The sequence below is a fragment of the Manis javanica genome, chromosome 11 (assembly GCF_040802235.1).
Source record: "Manis javanica isolate MJ-LG chromosome 11, MJ_LKY, whole genome shotgun sequence".
Classification (NCBI taxonomy): Eukaryota; Metazoa; Chordata; class Mammalia; order Pholidota; family Manidae; genus Manis; species Manis javanica.
The window spans coordinates 77,696,683-77,716,758 of record NC_133166.1 but is presented as its reverse complement, the minus strand read 5'-3'; the positions used below and the strand labels follow the sequence as shown (position 1 = coordinate 77,716,758).

The window sequence follows — 20,076 nt, the reverse complement described above, 5'->3', positions numbered from 1 at the left end:
GTGAAATACCTCCATCTGGGGCTTCTCTCAGTTAGATGTCAAGTGTGATAAGTGTAACAAACACTTGCCAAAATTTCTCTTAGAGAGAATATTCACCTCAGTTTCTACATAGTGCCAGGAGAACTTGAACTCACACTTGAATTCATCTTTCATTTGGGGATTACATTAAGCAGTTGGTTAGTGTGCAGTTTTTATCTTTCACACAGAACCTTTTCTGTAGTTTCCTTTTCTCCACTAACTTGTTGGAAAAGCACAGATGATGTGAGCCACACTCTTGCTTCATCCAGTTCAGCCTCAGTCAGGTGATGCATACCACCTCACACACTTTGTTCAGGAATTTAGTGCTGGAGCTAAGAAAAATTACAGTGAAAGATATTCATACTAACTTGGGGCAGACTTTTGCACTGATTACCTGGGGAGAGGAGAATGAAACTAGATTATCATTTTTGAAGATTCAAACTGAACAAAAGAATATTTAAGTGTGATCTATGGGAGAAAGCTGAGTTCATTGTAATAACTTTTTGGATAGGAAGATGACAAAATGAAATTTTTAACAGAAGAGACTCTTATGGCAGAGCTGTGGAAACCTACAACAATATCCTGTAATAAATTATTTAAGAGTATCATAGCAGTTCTAAGCCTCAGGATGTGGGAGGAAAATTAAACAATGGAAACCATGTTACAGAGCTTTATACTTTTTTTATACATATTTGACACACATCTATAGTAAGTGCTTTTTTCATCAGATGACTTAAAGGAGGTGAAATGCCAGATAATATCCTCAAGGCAAGAACAATGGGCATATTTGTGAATATCATCTCTGTTTTGCTCCCTATTATGAGGGACAATTGTTTAATATATAATAGGTTCTGGTATGGGGAAAGCTCTTAGGAAAATGAAAATGTGAGCGGGTTTTAGAAAGCACACATATTATCTAACAGAGCTTCTCTCTGTGACTCCTCATTTGCTAACATTTGGTAGTTTGACTTGGGAAAAAGGTAAAATAGGAAGCACGATTTGGGGATCACTATTCCCTCATTTATGATATAGTGCCCTGGATATTGAGTTTTAGCCTTGAAAGTCATTGTTGAGTACTTCGTATGTCTAGTGTGTACTCTTGGCGACCACAGCCTGAGCTGTGATGGACTCCATTGCAGTTGTAGAAACAGATGGTACTTGAATGTCCCAGGGTCTGGAGGTTGCATTTCCAAGTATATTATTATGTGGGATGTGATGAAGAAATTTCCTTAAGATTATTTTTTATTTGGCTTGTATTACAAGGTACAGTGGCAAAGTCTTTAATAATAGACAAACTTTTAATTTTCCCATTTAACAAGTGGCATATCTAGTTTAATTTGCTTTAAGTTAGTTTTATATTAAAGGATTATTTATGAACACGTACATTTTTAAATGAGTATTTTTGGTTTGGGCCTTAGACATCATCGTGTTTTCAGGACCTGATGTCTACCATTCTTAAAATTTACTCTAAGAAACTAGCTTAATATTCACATTGTGTTTCTAAATGATGAGGTAAGAGAGAAGATTTTATGTAGCTAGGTTTTCAGATAACACACTGGAGGCTCTAATAGTTTTCATGCCATCTGCTAAAAATAAGGCTCTATAGTCATTGCATATTCCCTTTCTAACATTTTCTAAATACTAGAGACGTCTTGTGATGCTATGTAAGAATTTTAACTGGATAAAAGTCATTATATGGAGCATCTTGAGTGAAATTTATAGAATTATCATTTTTATGCTCTTCTTTGTTTTCCAACACCCTTGCTTGCTGTCTGAAACCAGTGGCCCATAGGCTTGCAAATGAAAAGCACATGGCTGAAAAACATTAGAAAACTTTATAATGTGAGACCACCCAAAGGCCAGCTGTGGAGCAAGGAAGCAGCTCAGCGGCAGTCATGAGCATAGTCATTTGCCCCCCACCACCTTAAAGCCTGCCCACTGATCGGGCACAGAGGCTCTCCAGCTACTTCCTGAGAGAGGGAAAATATATTGCACTAATTGTTTCATGTATTGATTTTAAAAACATCAAAACATGTGCCATAACCATCCTTACTGTTGTAAACCTTCTGGAAACACTTGTGAATCCTGGAATTTGTGGCTCTGTCACTTGCAGAGTGCGGTCTCTTGACTCCTAAGCTGACCTCCCTCCCAAGTCTGGTCTCTTCCCATCGTTCTGGTTTGAGACTGCAAACCCTTCATTTTCAGGGCTCAAAAAGGATAGTAAATGAGGGACGAAAGGCGGAAGTGGGATATTAGGAAAGGCCAAATTTGAGTCATGAGAGATGGGCAAATATTTGCCATGCAACTGGGAGGGATCCAGAGGTAAAAATTTAAATCTGTAAGGTTTCTGAGAAAGATTCTGAAAAAGTAATTTTGTATTTAATCAAATGTCTTATTCCACGGGAAGAGAATATACACTGACTGAAATATTTACCATGCATCTAAAGTTTGAGAATTACTAGCTCTAAGGAGAGGAGGGAGGAATAATTATTTTGTTTGAAAACCTCTGCTTTTGTTTCTCATACCTGCCAATTCTTCCTACTTCCTTTCCTTCTATTCACAGTCTTAATAAAACCAAATGCAGTAAACTCCTTTTTGAAAATTTACCTTTAGTTCCTCTAATTAATAACCACTACATGTCACATTTCTGTGTCTTGAACATTCTACTTAATGCTTTAAATAGAGAAATTTTAAAGGAGATGCAGACGGTCTTTGAGGAAAGTGGTTGCTCTCTGTGTTCAGACACAGTTCTCTTTCATTTAAGTGTGTTTTAAAATTTGTATTTTTTGAATGGAAAGCATTCTTCAAAGGAAGCCAGAAGCCAGCTAATGCTCTGGGCATCCAAGGCCAAGTTCTCTGTAGAAGTGAGCAGTTGGGGGTAGGGGCTGAGAAGTGACTGTGGTGTAGAATTACTCTGTTCTGAATGGGTTGTAAGTTTTCTTATGGCTGTTCAACTTTGCTGTTAAAAGATAATAGTGTGTTGGTGACTCCCTTGTGTCTCAAAGTATCTTATCTGCTGCTACAATAAAAAGCTTTGGTTGAGAAAATTTGAGAAAAAAATTATGAAATTTAAATAGATATATATATAATAAGAGCCTGAGGTGTTTACTTTGTGTTTTGGTATTGCTACAGGGGAATTTTTAACCCCAGAATACAAATGTCAGGTTCTGGACCCACAACCTGAACCAAATGACATAAGAATTTACTTCATAGAATATTACTAATTTTACTTTAGTTGTTTTTATAAAATACAGAGGTTCGCTGGCTGCTTGTACTAGCCCACTAGATCTTTATGATCTAGAAAGGCTCCAAAGTTATGTCATAAAGGCTTTTGATTATTTTAAAATAAAAATTATGAAGAGTAAATATAACTTGATATTTAATACATACATATAAAATAATTTTATACTTTTCAACTTAACTTTATTCAAAACGTACATATAAAATAATTTAAGTGTATGTTTTAATTGCATGTCACAGAACTATTTTAAAAATAATACTCAAGCTTATAAATGTTTAAACTAATTACTTTTTTACTGGAATAATCTTATCAAAATGCTTTTCTAAATGTATCCTGTGTGAAGTACTAATTCATTAATTACTTAACCTGTGTAATTTCTCAAGAAAACTGTTTACACAAGATAATACTTTGAAAAATATTTAAACTTTTATTCTCAGCTTTATTTCCATTCTTTTATTTCTTGATATAAAGAACAATTCCTTTCAATTTTTCAGTTGAGCATATATGGACATATATACTCAATTCTTTCATTTAGAAAGAAAAAGCACAAGAGCACCCCATACCCACTATTGCTCTCAGTTATTAATATCAGCAATATTTCCTGTAACATTTTTCTAATTCACATCTGCCGCATGGAGCAAATATTTTTAATAAAAGAGGGACTAGGTTAAAAGTTAAACTTTTTCTTCACTAGCTCAGAACACTAGTCTAAAACACCTCTCAGAATAATACAAATGGGGAACTTGCCTGAAATTTGTTCAGTTAAACTTTAAAGCATGCTACCTACACTGTGGAGTGGAGCAGAATGAGAGATAAGGATGACAGACTGATGATTGTGAAAACAGGGAAAGGGAGAGAAGGAAGGAAAGAATTAAAGGAAAAGATGCAACAGTGAAAGGGAGGAGGAAAATGTGGGGGCCATCATTCATTCATTCATTCATTCTTTCATTTGTTCTGCAAATACTGCCCTAAGTATCAGGCCCCTGGCATTTTAAGTAGAAATCAGCAAGTCCTTTGCTCTTCTGATGGATAAGACTGTCTTCCCACCAACTGGACTAATGGCAAAGAGCATTACACAAAAGATGAGCTGGAGTGGAGGAAAAGGATGGACTGAGCAATGTGAGCAGGGACATATACAAATTAGATGCCAGAGCATGACAGATGCAAGATCAACTTCTACTCCTTTTCATACAACAGAAGTACATCCATCTTTCCTTTTCCACACCTTCAGGGTACCAATGACTTGTTTCTGGTGTCTTCACTGAGCCTATTCTAGATAATGATGCTCTGGCATTGCTAAGGACCACATCCTGCAACCATCCATACATCAGAAAAATGTTTGTTACTGTCTGCCACACGCCAGGAGTTGTGCTAGGAGTACAGTGGTAAATGAAACACCATCACTGTCCTCTAAGCATTTTACCATCTCATGTGTATGGTGTCAAGTATGTGGGTAAACAATGATCCGGTGTGGTAAATGCTGCTAGAGAAAAGTGAAAGTCAGCTAAGTTTACGGATCACGGAAAGTTTCCTGGAGGAAGAGGCAGCCAAGTTGTCATTTCCCCTTGTAAGCTCTTCCTTTTTCAGAATTCCATCAGAATAAACCCTATTTTGGAAAAATCTTTAATTGGCTTCATAGTTGAGAAACAACTTTTAAGTTATGGTTTGACTCAGAAGTTAGCAAATTGATCTGTTTGACATGGTTTTTCATTGGTGGACTGCTTCAGGTAATGTCTTGAGTATGCTTTCAAAACAGGCATTAAAATTCATATCCTTCCCCACAATTCATACCCATTTAAAAATGTTTAAAGTTTCAAAAAGAAAACACAAGATCTTTTGTCCTGTGTTTTTACCATCCTTCCCATACATAAATGTGGATAGATAGTATACCATTGCAGCTTAATATGAAACAGATGCCATTAATGCAATTTAACTACTATGTGTTTAAATTACGTGTATGTGCACCAATTTATTTCCTGATTTGAAAATGCAGTTTTATCAGACCTTTAGAGGAAAAATGTCAAATCACAATCAGTTACACCAGATTTCATATCAGGGCTATTTGAATCAGTGGAAGTGTCTCAGAGGACTGTGTGCTTTTTTAAACTCCATATTCCCTCATATAAACCTGCTTTAGAGAAAATCTGCTTCCTCCTTTGTGGAAACATGACAAGGACTCGGCCTCCACTTGTAATCGCTGCTCCACCCCAACTCAGAGTGACCACCTCTACTTTGTTCTCAATGGGCTTTGGTCCTGTTTCATCCTAAATGTGGATCTCCAGCCCTTTCTGCTCCCCTGAACTCCTGTTGCTCATTCTCAGTCTTGGCTTGGACATCTACTAGGCCATTTCAAACATACATTAATGGTAACAGAACCACCAGACTTCATCCCAAATCTCCTCAACCAAGGGGGATTATTCCTTCTGCAGCCTTCTCCAGCCTCCCTCATCTTAATAAATGGCACCTCAGTCTTCTTGATCAGGCCCAGAACACTGTCCTTGACTCCTTGTCCCCCATAAGCAGTGGTCAGGAAGTCCTGCCGGCAGCACCACTGACTTCTCCCCACTTAGCTGCCGGCGTTGAGCTGTCATGTCTCACCCTGGCTCCTGTTTCCTGTCCTTCCGCCCTTGTCTTTGCATATCCCATTCTCTACCGCGGCCAGAGCGAGCCTTTCAACATGGAAGTCAACCCAGTCACTCCTCAGCTTTCTGTCTCAGTGTAAAACCCAAACATGGCAGAGTCCCTGTTGGATCTCGCTAACCCCTCTGACCTCCTGCCTTTCCCCTCCTGTTCTTCCCACCTGTGCAGCCACACCAGTCTTCTTGCCATTACTCTGCCCAAGAATCTTCCCACCTCAGGGCCTTTGCACTTGCTATTTCTCCTGATAGGAACCTTCGTCACCTAGATGGGCACAGGTTCATTTTCACAGTTCGTTAGGTCTCTGATTAAATGTCACCTTATCCTAAAGAGCTTTCCTGAGCACATTTTCCTGTCCCTTTACCTTATTTCTTCCTTAGCATTTATCCACATGTGACATTTTTTCCATCATTGAGTTTTTAACTGTCTCCCCCACCAGACCTTAAGCTCCATGAGGGCAGGAATTTGGGGTTTTTTCTTCACTGCTCTATCCCCTGTGCTGCCTGAGGCAGTGACATGTGGCCAGGACCCAGGTGTCTGATACCAAGTCCAGGGCTCTTTCCATGATCTGTGAGGCCTTCATGGGTCTGCAGTTCCCTGGGTACAGTGATTGTGGCTTTCTCATTCCTTTTGCCCCGTCCCCCTGTAGGGCATGAGGCTGTGCTGCACTCTCAGTGGGGTTCCGTTGCCTAATAAATGCCGTGGTTCCACCGAAAGCCTTCCTGTGCTCATTGTGGTCTGTCCTCAACTTGGATCACAGACACACTCAGGATGCGCTTCACTCTTTGGAGCAATGAAAGGCAGACTGGTGTTACTCACCAGATGCACAGTGGCATGTGGAAACTGCTTGCAGTTTGAGTGAAAACTCCAACATAGTGGAAGTCTAGTTCTCAATAAATAATTTGTATGCTGAATTTGGACATTCCGTGTAACTGCATTACTGTGGGGGAGAGGATTAGACTGAAATTTATGACCTTGTGCTGGTTTAAGCCAGAGGTTTTTTTTTACAGGTGTTGATATTTCTGCATTTAAGGGAAGTGTGTTCCTGATATGTTCTTCTGCAGATGAAAGGACGTCCACACGGGGGTTGGATCTTTCCAAAGCAACTCTTCAAAGGCTTCTAAATTTTATTTTGAAAATTTTTGTGCTCTTGCCTGTGAGCTTTCATAGATGACTGGTCATCCTGAGTGTCTCCCCCTTGTTCTCACAGGTGATCTGCAACACTTTCACCATTTGCAATGCAGAGACGCAGGAAGTTGGTGTTGGCTTGTATCCTAGGTATGTGGATGGTATTTCATTAACTGGAAGAAACAACTTTAATTCCCACCCAGCTCCCCAGCCTTTTGGAGGTGGTTAGGAAGGCTATTACAGCAGCTGGTTAAAGGGCCAAGCTTGAAACATATGATAAATTACAAGAAAATGGAAAATGCTGAGTTTAAAGAAAACGATTTTAGAAGCCCACATTGTATGCGATGGTATTTCTGGAGGCAGACCTCAGACCTAAGTCTTGTTCTTAAGAATTTTGGGGTAAGAAGTAGGGGGTTGTGGGCACTAATAAACCATCAGGATGGGATTTGGTTACTGCCTAACCCTGCCCTTCTGGGCTGAAGCACATGATTATTTCTCGAGACTCACTGAATTGCACCAGCTGGGTTCATCTGTCTCTTGGCCCAGCAAACTCTGAGCCCCGTTGTCCCAGGAGGTGAGAACATTTCGGGCTTCGGCCTTCTGAGTGTTCTCTCCACTACCCGGAGGTGACCTTCCTCACTGAGGTTCTAGATGCCCTTCACAAGCACCCCAGAGTCACTGCTAGCTTCATTTTGTTTTCGTACCCTTAGAACCATGTCCAGATACAAATGTAGTCTTCCTTATAATTAATCTTCAGTCTGAGAAGTCAGCTGCCTTTCTTATTTCTCACAAGTGTTATAAACCACAGGTCTGTGGGTATTGATCAGAAAGCAGTCACAGTGGTTCTGAGCATGGGCTCTGAGTTCGGGCTTCCTGGTTCAGATTCAGTCCCCACATTCAGGGACGTGTCCTGGGGTATGTATCCTAACTTCCACATACCCCTTTCTTCATCTGCAAGGGATCCTCATAAGATTATTGTGGTGATAACATTTGATAAACATGCACCAGTGCTAAGGACATGCTTTTATGTGGTAAATGCTCACTGAGAGTTGTTCTAATTATTATCAGATTTGGTGGCAGCTTAAATCCCTTGCCTGTCCCAGATGGTAACAAAAGCACTCCAGTAATAAAATGCCCAGGCACACCCAGAACATGCCAATCTGGTTAGCGAGGTAACAGGATTTATCCATTTGTGAGCAGGTGTTCCTAACTATTCTTTGATCTAGGTGAGGTGGCAGTTCTTCCAAAGGAGCCCAAGAAGCGATACCTAGGGTGGGATGGCCAGTGGGCAACCTGCTGCCGTGTCTATCTTCTCAGAGGCTACTGCTCTGCAAGTCTGTTTTCTCCCCCATCCTCCTGCTGGGGTGCCTTGTTGGTTGGAATCAGTGAGAGAGCTACCTCCCCACATCCACCCACATAAAGGGTTCAGAAATGCTTTTATTAACAACTTCCCTAATTAGCCTCAGTCCTGGGCAGCATTTCATTTACATGAAGTGAGCTGGTGCCATGTGGGTGGCTCCCCCAGGATGCTCGATCCCCGGTGCACCCAGCCTCACCCAAACCCGCCCCTTGAGCCCACTAGAGTCATGAAATGTAGATGTTGGACTCTGCCTGCGGAGTAATGGTCTCCCTTTCTTCTTACTGTTTCCTCCAGTGTGTCTTTGCTCAACCACAGCTGTGACCCCAACTGCTCGATTGTGTTCAATGGTCCTCACCTCCTGCTGCGTGCGGTCCGTGACATTGAGGCGGGAGAGGAGGTAAGGAACCTGTTCCCCACTACCTGGCCTCCTCTTCCCTCTCAGGTGGCCCTTCCCTAAAGCCAGCTGTGCCTGGAGGACAATTTTCTGTTCTCCTTCTGCCAAGAAGGAGATAGGCAGCAGCCGACTTACCCATCATTACTTCTCCCAGATTATAGGTGGGCTTTTTTAAATTAATCATAGTTTTTCTAGGTGATAACAATTCCTGTTGTGTGTGAGAGACAGATGCATGTGTGATGGAGTGTGTGTGTTTTGTGTGCATGGCAGCTCAGCAGCCCCTTCCACCTCCACAGGTGCCCTCCTTCCCTGGCCGGGAGGGATACAATAGGTTCCAGAGGCTGTCTACTCCCAAGGCCACTGATTGCATTTTAAAGGTGACTCATTTTTACCTTCTTGCCAAGCAAACACGTATTCCCCTTTCAAGTTGTCACTGGGCCTTTACAAACCGACCAGCATCTGGGGTGATTGTTTAAGTAAAGATGTGAAGGGAAAAGAGGCCAGAGCATAGCCTTCAGCAGTGAATTGGCCTTGACCCTTCCAGTTTTGCAGGCTGCTAAGCCAGTCTCTTTTGATGAGGAGCCTTCTCAGCAGTCTGAGGCCTTGTGAGGCAGCTGCAATGAGCTGCCCCAGGGCTGTGGAACCTGAGTGGCCAGGGTTTGCATAATCACTACCACTGTAGAACCCAGTTTTCTTCTGCCTTCCAGTTTGCTCAAGTAGATATTTACTGCAAGGCAAACAGTGTCATAAGCGTTTACTGCATTTATGCTGCACTTAGCCAATAAAACCTAAACCCAAGGGTGCCATATTTTATGGAGACTGAGCTTTGGCTTTGATAAAACTCCCCCCATACTGGTTTTCAGCAGAATAAGCTGTCTCTTATGCAGCCACCTACTGAATTTCCAGCTTCTCGGAGAGATGTACTAAGTACGCGGGGATATCTGTCAACAGTATGGGGACTTAGATTTCTCCCTCTGGGGCCATGTATGACTTCAACGCAAGTAAGAAAGGGAACCACTGTCCATTCTCAGCCATTAGTTTGGAGGCTGAGTGTGGCTCTTGTTGAGATGATGATTTGCTCATTTAAAAAAACAACTTGACCACACAGAAAAAACATTACAAGTGGTTGGAATTTTCAGAAACAACAAAGAACTGTTCTTACTATCTTATTCTCTAGGCTTGGCTGCCCGTTGTTTTCATTGGTTGGTTTTTCATTTAATTGAAAGAACACAGTGTCTTCTGGTACTTCTCCCTCTGGATCCATGTCCTTCTCTCGCCACCACTGAGGCACAAGCAGGCCTCTCTCTCACCCCACACAGAACCCTTCTGCTCAGCGTCTGGTCCTGCAGACTCAGATATTTTCCCCAGGGGTGCTTATCAGAGCAGCTTCTCAACAAAGAGAGGGTTCTCCCATAAGTTTTGCTTATCCCATCATGTTCAGAAAAAAGTATTTTATTGAGGCAAAATTGATGTGCAACATTCTATTCGTTTCAGGTGCAAAGAAAATGATTCAGTATTTGTGTATATTGTGAAGTGATCACCACAGTAAGACTAATTAACACCTGTCCCCACCAACAGTTACAGAATTGTGTGTGTGTGTGTGATGAGAACTTTTAAGATTTATCTCTGAGCAGCTTTCAAGTATGCAATATAGTATCAGTAACCATGGCGCCATGCTGTAGATCACATCCCCAGGACTCACTCATAACTGGAGGTTTGTCCCTTTGGACCCCCTTCAACCATTTTGCCCACCCTCCACCCCCACCTCTGGCAACCACCAATCTGTTCTCCGAATCTGAGGTTGGTTTTTGGTTTTGTTTTTCTAGAAAATAAAAGACCATTACCCAAGTCTTAGTGCAGGAGATTTTCTCGCTCGGTGGCGCCCCCTCTCTGCCTGCCCTTCTACCTGTATTAATGTCAGCCCTCTGAAACACCATCTCTTCCACAGAGCTTTTTCTGATTTCCAAATTAAAGAAAGGTCTTTCCCTCTGAGATCTCCTTTGTAGTTGTTATTAATATTTCTTTAGCACCCTTTCTGCCTCCTTTGGTGGCTTCTCTACCCAGCGAGGAGTTTCACGAGGACAGGAAGTCATTTCTCTTCTGTGTCTCCTTAAGTACTGAGCACTTTGCCTTGCAGCCAGAAGCGTTCAGTGAGTTTTCGTTGACTTGACCAGCGGTGTTCCTCTCTGAGTTTGTTCCCTGTGTAGGACTGCTGCATCTCTGAGGAAGGCTGGTATCCGCAGTCCTGGTCAGTTAATGCCCGTGGCCACGCCCAACAGCTAAGATACATCCTGCTCATTTAAAACTGGCCCCTTGATTGCAGAGGGAGGGGCGCGGAAGCACCGTCAGAAAAGACATTTTGAAGTTGATTAAGAGGGGCAATTCCTTTTTATTGTGCAAATATTGGCTTTAGTTAAATCAGACAAGAAAGTAAACATAGAAATTTGGTAATTTCACAGCTTCAGCTTTGTGATTTGACTTTATTGCCCATTAGGGCAACCCCAGTTGTGATGTGTTCTGTTTGGGATGTAAGTACCAGAATGTAGGCTCTGTGGGGGAAGGCTGCACTGTGCCTGGGATACGGAAGACCCTCAGTCTGTATTTGTTGGTGGAATGAATAAGGCTAGTGAAAGACAAAACTGGAGGTGGAGTAGAATCCTCCAGCCATTTTGAAACTACCACCAACCCTCAGATGTGTGTTCCTTGGACCCCAGAAAGAACCAAACATGAAAACCAGCCATTGCTCATGTGAGATGGGAACGTTTCAGACAGGCAAGCTGGACAATTGCCAAGGGTTCCTCAGTAACAGAAGTCCTTGGGGAGGCTTCTCACCTTGTTTCTCTCCACATATAGCTGTCCTTTGGGCCACTTTTGGACCATTTCTGTTCACACCAGCACCATTTATAGCACTTTGGTATTGAAGAGTTTTCAGTGCAATGCTGAGTTGCTGGGTTGGGTTTGGGATTTGGGTTTTTGTCTCCTCATCCAGCACGTCCTTCAGAGAGATGTTTGTAGTTGGCTGAAGTCATGGCTCACGCTGGATTGCTGGTGGCTGCTGCTTCAGGGTTTTGTTAAACCATATTTGAAAATGCATATTCTCATCTGGCAGTCTTCTAAAACCTGGATCAAGGAAGAAGGCTGGATGGTGCAGGCCACCCTTGGGGGAATTCCTGGCTAGGAGAGGGTGTGGCCGTCACCAGCAATGCCTTTGGCTGCCTGCACCCTCTGGGGGTTGGAACTTTGGTTTGCATAAATTGAGCACATCAAAATCCCTCCCATTTTGATCTAAAGCATTTGGAGGTGGAGACCATCCGTTTCTTCTCTCAGTCATCTTTACTTACTTCTTACTTCTGAAGTCATTTAACAAGGTCATGTCATGCTGACTGTACAGGGTATCATGTACTGGAGTGGGCCTTGGGGATACAAGGAGGAGTTTGCATGAGTTCGGAGCAGGGGCACCCATGCAGTGGTAAGGGGCCGGAGTTTGGGTGCCATCAAGGAAGGCTTCCCAAGAGTGACTCCTAGACGTTTGAAGGATCCACAGAGCTAAAGTTGGCTAAGATGGGAAAGCATTCTAGAGCAAGACACAGGCCAGAAACAGGCTGGTGAGTTCAAGGAGCAGGTAGCAGTCCTCATCAAAGGACTGAAGGATTAAATATGACCAGCAGTTGAGGGAACATTCAGGACCAGACTGACGATCTCACAGGTGCCTTCTGAAGGAACTCTGTTTATCTGAAGGCTCCCTCACAGTGTCTGGTGTACAGGAGACACTCAGTAAATATTGGTGGAAGCAGGGGGCAGACAATGGGGCATCACTGAAGGGTTTAAGCAAAGGAGCCTCATGGTAAGATTTTCTGTGTGTCTGCAAGGTTGGGAGAATGAACATCAGCGTGGTGCAGTAATCCAGGCCAGAGGTGAGGACGGTGCCTAAAGTCAGGAGGAACTTGGGGAGGAGCATGATGGAGGATCTGAAGAATATGCTATTTAGAAGCTAAAATGAGCAGGATTTGATAATTTACTGACTATGAGGGTGTGACAAAGAGAAGAGTGGCACTCTTAATAACAAGATTGTCTTTAGTGAGATTCTCAGCCCTTTTGCAGTTCAAAGCCAGTATTAGCAGAAAAAATTATAATTGTGACAATGTAATTCCAGAAATGAAAACAAAGGCCAATTTTAATTGGGTCTTCTTATCCACACATAATGAAAAGATGGGCTTCACAGAAAAGGGGTTCATTTTGCCTTGAAATTCTCTAGTAAGCAACATATTTAATATCCAGCTAATATTTCACAGTATTACTCTAATGTTGGGAATTCTTTACTGCAGTTTCCATAAGAGCTGCACTAAAATGGCAAAGAAATGGTCAGTGGCATTAATATTTCAATGCAATTTTGTTCTCTGCTGTTGAAGTATCTACTGATCAATGGCAAAGTTTCATATCTATGTTCCCGCTAAATGAGCCCTACATTCAGTGAGCAGATTCTCCATTAAAGCTGGTGAGTCAGTGATTCTTTAATAAAGGTTTTTATCTTTGGCTGATAAAATGATTTGGCTGTCATTACCAGTTAGTAATCTATATATATATTTTTTTCCAAAAGAACTATGAAAAAAAGCTTTTGCCACTGAGACCTGCCGCTGTGATACAGTGTATTTTGTGAATTGCAGTGTCAAGAAAGAGGCCCAAAGTGGCTAGTGGGGCAGACTTCATTGGGAGAGGGGTGTCTGAGTCAAGCCGGAAGCATGGAGAGTTATGGATAAGCTGAGAGCAGAGGAAAGGGCATCAGCCAGCTAATGCAAATTAGGTGTGTAAAACAGGGGTGCCCTGTTTTAGAGGTGTAGCAATGTACACAACTGACAGATGCAAGATGGGAAGGTGTTGAGACTAGAAATGCAGACAGGATCAGATGGGAGGCATATCCTGTGTGCCTGTAGCCCACAGGCAGTGAGAAACCCTTGAGGTCTTCATGCAGAGAGATGACAGGATCAGAAACGAGTGTAGGGAGATCTCTCTCAAAGCAGTTTAGAAGATGGAAGCCAGTTGGAAAGCCATTGCTTGCCTGGGTAATGGTTACCAGCAGTTACCAGATAGTGAGGGAGGTGCTACGAGCCTGTTTATTGGGGATAAATGAAATATGTAGCCTCCTACTGCCCATTCACTGACTGTCATCACCACTTGTGGGTTTCAGTCCTTGTCACAAAGTTGTGGCTTTGCCAAGCACGTTTCTCCAGTGCCATAAGCCCTAGATCTGTTGGCTTCACGTGGGCACCTTGTAACCACCCAATAGCCACCACCAGCTGATCCAGTGTGATAGCTGGGGCTGCTGGCTAACATGGGCTGGACTGAGAATTAGGGTCCTAGAGTTAACCCAAGAGGGGACAGAGAGAGGGAAGATTTAGGGGATTAAGAAGTGGCTGTAGTCCCAGCTGAGGGGGCCCTCTTGTCACAGTGCATCACTCAGTAGGGCTGGAGCATTTCTGCTGGGGTGATGCTGCAGTGGCTCCTTGAGAAACTGGTCCCTCCTGCAGCCCCAGGAGCAGGAGAAGCAGCTGTGTTACTGTGAAAGGAGTATCGAGAGATGTGGGTGCCAAACCCAGAGGGATCCCAGACTTTTGCTGGTTTCATTATCTCCTGCTGCCTTGCTAGGTGAGTGCCTACTGCATAGCAGATGTCTAATGCTGTCATTGTCTACATTGCTTAAGCACAGATACCCTTGCTTCTGTGTGTGGAGCAGCACGATATCATTGCCTCGCACGTGAAGTGTTTAGGGAGAGCCGCCAGCCCGATCAGCCTGCTGCCTCTGTCGCCCTGGCGAGGGCTGCGGTGGCTCTGACAGCCCGGCTGGCTGACCAGGCCTCCTTTCCACAGCTTCAGTGAGGCCATCCTTAGGCTGTCTTCTGTCAGAGAATGGCCTTCTCTGCTCCACCGGGTTTTCAGACAAGTAAGATCATGCTCTGTAGACATGAGATGCGTTATTTTAAGTCCATGGAGGGTTTTGCTCCAGGGGAGTCTGTGTCATCTCCTTCAGCAGATAACCCATGCTCTTCTCCACCGCACACACCCCCGTCATTACCCTGTACAGGTACAAGTGAATAAAGAAGTAATTCACACAGTTGTGGGCTGACATGTTGCGGAAAAAGAAACACTAGAGCAGGGTGAGGGAAGTAGGGCCCTGGGATGCGGTGGGAATCAGATCATTGTTTTAAATAGGGTGGCCCGGTTAGACCTCTGGGAGAACTAAGGTCTGATTGAAATTCAGAGGAGGGGTGGACGGTCACTGTAGCAGATTCTGGAGGAGGCACAGAGGAAATGGGGGGCGTGGGAGGGCATGAAGACAGGAGGAGGCTGGCCCGCTGGGGCAGTGGGAAGGGTGCAGGAGGACATGAGTCCCCAGAGGAAACCAGGCTGGGGTCTGTGGAGCCACTGCTGCTCTTACTGCCTGTGATGAGGGCCAGTTTATTATTGTTAGTAGTAGTAGTATCACTCCTAATCCAAGACAGACTGATATTTTTGTAAAATCTAATGAAAATGAATTACTAGAAAAAAAAATGAAATTTACAAAACATATAAAGTAAAAAGCCCAGTGTTTTGTTATTGGAGTCACCTAAAATTTCCCTTACCAAATTGCTATAAAAGTTTCTAAATCTTAACTACCATTTGTAAATCTTCCTTACTCATTTCATCACTGACTAGTAACCCACAGGGTGTTACCATATGTTGAGTCGCACTGCAGGAATCCATTGTGAGGCCTTGGCCTTTAAGCAAAAGGGGAGCTGCTGGTGTTTGGAGCAGAGGAGGGGTCTGCTGTGGCTTACATTTTCAGTGAATCACTGGCTCAGGTTTTGAGTGCAGGGGGCAGAGGGGAGAAGCAGGGAGACTTGCATTTTACAGGCAAGAGATGATGGTGGCTCACACTAGGACGGTAGCATTGGGAAAGGTAAAGGGGGTTGGTTCTGGATGTGTTATTAATGTCAATCCCACAGAAATTCCCAGTGGGTTGGATGAGGGGTGTGAAAGAGAGAAGGCAAGGATGATCCTGAGATTTCAGCTTGGATGACACAAAGGATGAATTACTGTCAGCTGAGATTGGGAGGCTCTGGCTGAGACAGAACAGGTTGGGGGGAAAATCAGGGACTCCATTCTGTATATTTTGAACTGGACCTTCAGTGCATCGGAGATAGTCAAGTGAGAAATGTTTAAGCATACTGGTGTTACCTAAAGACCTGTGGCTGGAAGTGGAATCTTAGTGCCAAAGAGAAGCTTGAGGACTCTGAATTGTGCCCTCTCATCTATGACCTTCCCCAGTGACTATATTTGAAAGGGTCCAAGGAAGTCAATTTGCAGCCTCCATTGGTGATTGTACTCTGACATTAAATTCTCCCTATTTAGAAACTATTCCTTTTTAAAAAAAAAAAAAAGGTAGTTAGGAGTAAGAGAACTGTCTCCTAATTTCTAAGATGCCAAATGTGGTTGACCTTAAATTCCATGAGGCAGCTATAGAAATTGATTAGGAGTTAAGAGCAGTGTGGCTGTATCATCTGTCACCCAGTTGGGTGCTAGGATTAATTTGGCTTCTCTGATTGCCAGTGGCTATAGAATTTGTTACCAAACCTTAGTAATACCAAACATACAATAGCTCCTGATACTTTACTATTTATTAAATAAGAAGTAAGGCATAAGAGTATCTAGCGGTTATGAGTCCAGTTCTTTAAAATTACTATATTAATGCACATGTGCTCACCACATTACCAGACTGGAAGGTAACACATTAAGATTTTTACACGTGACTGTTTGGGTAAAGAATCTTCTATCGTACACTTTTTTGGTTTGTAGAGTAACTATGTTCTACTTAATAATCAGCAGTAGTAATAACCATTTGTTAAAGGCATGAGCACACCCACCATGTGGCCCTTCCCTCTCTGGCCTCCACAGCTCACCATCTGCTACCTGGACATACTGATGACCAGTGTGGAACGTCAGAAGCAGCTGAGGGACCAGTACTGCTTTGAATGCGACTGTGGCCGGTGTCAAACCCAGGACAAGGTATGGTGCGTGGAACCTGCTTGGAGCATCTTGCAGACAGTGTCCCAGTGATCTTTCAGAGAACTCTGCTTTTGTTTCATTAATCTAAAAGTAAATGACCCTCAATACAGGAAACAAAGGTAAATAAAGTAAAATAATGCATTGTATTTTATTTCTTGGAACTTCAATCACCCACCAAGCAATAAGGTTTAATCTCAGTTAAGGATCAGGAAGCTTAGAGTCTAGAGGGAGTGTAGGCATTAAATATGTAATTAAAGGGATATTGCAGGCCAGAGTGCTATTGGAGCTTCTAACAGGACAGTTTAGTTACTGGATTGGTAAAAGGTATTGCTCAGCAATAAACACACCAAGTTGTATCTGGTTTTCTATTTCTTCAGAATTTGTCCTGTAAGGTTTTGCTGTGACCCTTCATCAGATGGAGATCACTTACCTGGCAACGTTTACTCTCTGAGAAGGAAGAAGAGCCAAAATAAATGCCATAAAGTTAATGAATGGACTTTTCCCATATTACTCCTGTACTCATATACTCACCTCACATCGATCCTATTTACTTTTAGTTTGCACACGATCAGATTACTGATGAATTCTTACTTCTGTAGAGTATTTTACATTTGTTGGAATTCTTATAAATTAGAAGGCAGAACTCAGAAAGGTTCAGAGATGTGTCTCTGGGATAGGAAGAAGAAAAAAGTGACAGAACCAAGTCTCAAACTCAGATCTTTGACTAAATCCAGTGCCTCTTCTGTTCCACCACACTACCTGTGACTTCTGGTGCCAATCAAGGTTAGAGATGTCACAGGTTTCACTGTATGAGAAAGGATCATCAGCACATTCTAATGATGCAGGTATCGGTGACATGATTGATTCTTAATTAAAGGGGACATTTAGGAATAAGGAATTAAATGGAAAAAGTTGGATCCACTGCTAATAGTTCCCTAAGATTCAGTCCACTTTAGTGTCAGCTTTTTGCCACCAGCAGGGCTGCCAGAAATTATGGGGATCCCCTGGGATTTCTCCCCGGGCTGTAATCTGGAATGGCAGGCTGCAAGCCAGCTTCCCACCAGCATCTTTGGTTGTTGAGAATGGGAAGGCCTTTGAATTTGGTGCCTCTTACATGTCTTCTATACAGGAGCCCCACAAAAATTTCCTGTATAAGTGTTTACATTTTACTGAAATTGGGTCATGTTCATTTTTGGTTTATTGATGTCATTGAAATCTGGCTGGAACAGTGTATTAGGAAAGAGTTTGACTACAAATAACAGATAACCCAACTAAAACTGGCTTCGGCCTATTTGTTTCAAGAATTCGGGGGGAGTCCAAGGTGGAGGGAGCAGCTACTCACAGATCTCATCACAGACCCAAAACCCTCTGTCTTTCCCCTTGGCCATCCCGAGCCTATGCCTCTGTCCTCGTGGTCCCAGGATGGCCATGCCCCCAGCCCCCAGTTGGTGTGTCCAGCCCTGCATGTGGGGAGGAAGGGGCACTACAGGGCAGAGAACAAAGGGAAGCCCTCCCAGGAACTCCCATCTACATCTTACTGCTTGGAACTGTCACCTGGTCACCTGGAGCTATAACAGAGGTGAGGAAACTACATTCTAGGTTTTCAGCCTTTATACTCGAGGCAAACGAGAGGAAGGCTGTGCATGGCTTTGGGCAGGCAATCTACAGTGTCTAATCATATCTGCTGAGACCATTTTCTTTCTTCCTTTGAGCTAAATGTTTAATATTGTATTAGACTTCTCCAGAAAAAGCCAGCAGGATGCTCATGCATGTGTGTGTGTGCGTAGAGAGAAAGAGAGTGGGGAGAGAGAGATTTATTAGAAGGATTTGGCTCATGTGATTGTGGATGCTGAGACATCCCAAGATCTGCAGTTGGTAGATGGCAGACTCAGGGGAGCTAGTGGCACAGTACCAGTCAGACCCAGAAGAACCAGTGTTTCCGTTTGAGTCTAAAAGCTGGAAAACAAATGTCTCAGCTCAAAGGCAGTCATTGAGTAGCCCCTTCTTACGTGTAGTAGGGTCATCCTCTCTATGCGTTCAGGCCTTCCACTGATTGTGAGGCTCACCCACACTGGGGAAGGCAATCTGCTTTACTCAGTTTACTGATTTGAATGTTAATCTCATCCAAAAACAACATCACACACATACCAGGAATAATGTTTAACCAAGTCTCTGAGCATGCTGTAGCCCAGCCAGAAGATACTCGATTACTCTGCTGGATTCAGTCCATTCTGTATCTTAACAAGCTGAGTGATCTTGGGCAAGTCATTCAGCCTCTCTGATATGTTCCTTCATCTGCAATAAAAGGCCCTCAGATAACTCAATAGCATAAAAGAAATCTGATTTAAAAATGGGCAAAGGATCTAAATAGATATTTTTCTGAAGAAGACATACAGATGACCAACAGGCATCTGAAAAGATGCTCAACATCACTAATCATCAGAGAAATATAAGTCAACACCACTATCATATATCACCTCATACTTGTCAGAATGGCTAAAATCAACAAGACAAGAAATAACAAGTATTGATGAGGATATGGGGAAAAGTTGCACTGTTGGTGGGAATGTCAGCTGGTGCAGTGAGCATGGAAAACAGTATGGAGGTTCCTCAAAAAATTAAAGATAGAACTACGGTAAGATCCAGCAATCCAAATTCCAGATATTTATCCTAAGGAAACAAAAGCACTCAGAAAGATATCTTTACACCTGTGTCCACTGCAGCACTATTCACAATAGCCAATGGAAACAACCTAAGTGTCCATCAGCAGGTGAATGGATAGGAAGATGTGGTGTTTCTGTCTATGTATCATGGACTATTATTCAGCCCTAAAAAAAAAGGAAATCTTGCCATCTGTGATAGCACAGGTGGACCGTGAGGGCATTATGCTAACTGAAATACATCAGCCAGAGAAAGACAAAAACTGTATGCAATACAAGGGAATTAGACAAGCTGGTCTCAAGACCCCCTCCAGCTCTATTATCTCATGTTTCCTAGTAGAAGTGAGGAGGGTATGTATTTAGATGAGAATATAAACTTGATTGCAATTAGTCCAGCAGTTATATTTTCAAGATTCTATATATCTGAGAATTTTGCTCTGTTTAGTGCTATAAACATCACTTCTGAAATCAATGTTGGTGATTTGCTTTGAAAAAATAGTACAGAGGTAAATTAAACTTGATGCATTCCCCAAAGATCATATATTCAAAATTATTTGAGTTGAAATTAGATTTACTCCATTTTTTAAATTTAAATTTT

At 42.8% G+C, this 20,076-nt stretch overlaps 1 protein-coding gene across 5 annotated transcripts in view; it reads left to right on the top strand.

Moving 5' to 3' along the window:
- The window catches only part of SMYD3 (SET and MYND domain containing 3), a 780,323-nt gene that overhangs the window by 592,643 nt on the left and 167,604 nt on the right, over nt 1-20,076 (top strand). For all 5 annotated transcript variants that reach the window (XM_037013702.2, XM_073216722.1, XM_073216721.1 and 2 more), the window contains 3 exons: nt 7,107-7,174; nt 8,679-8,781; nt 16,708-16,818. In XM_037013702.2, the coding sequence (XP_036869597.1) occupies nt 7,107-7,174; nt 8,679-8,781; nt 16,708-16,818 (282 nt within the window). The remainder of the gene's footprint in view (nt 1-7,106; nt 7,175-8,678; nt 8,782-16,707; nt 16,819-20,076) is intronic.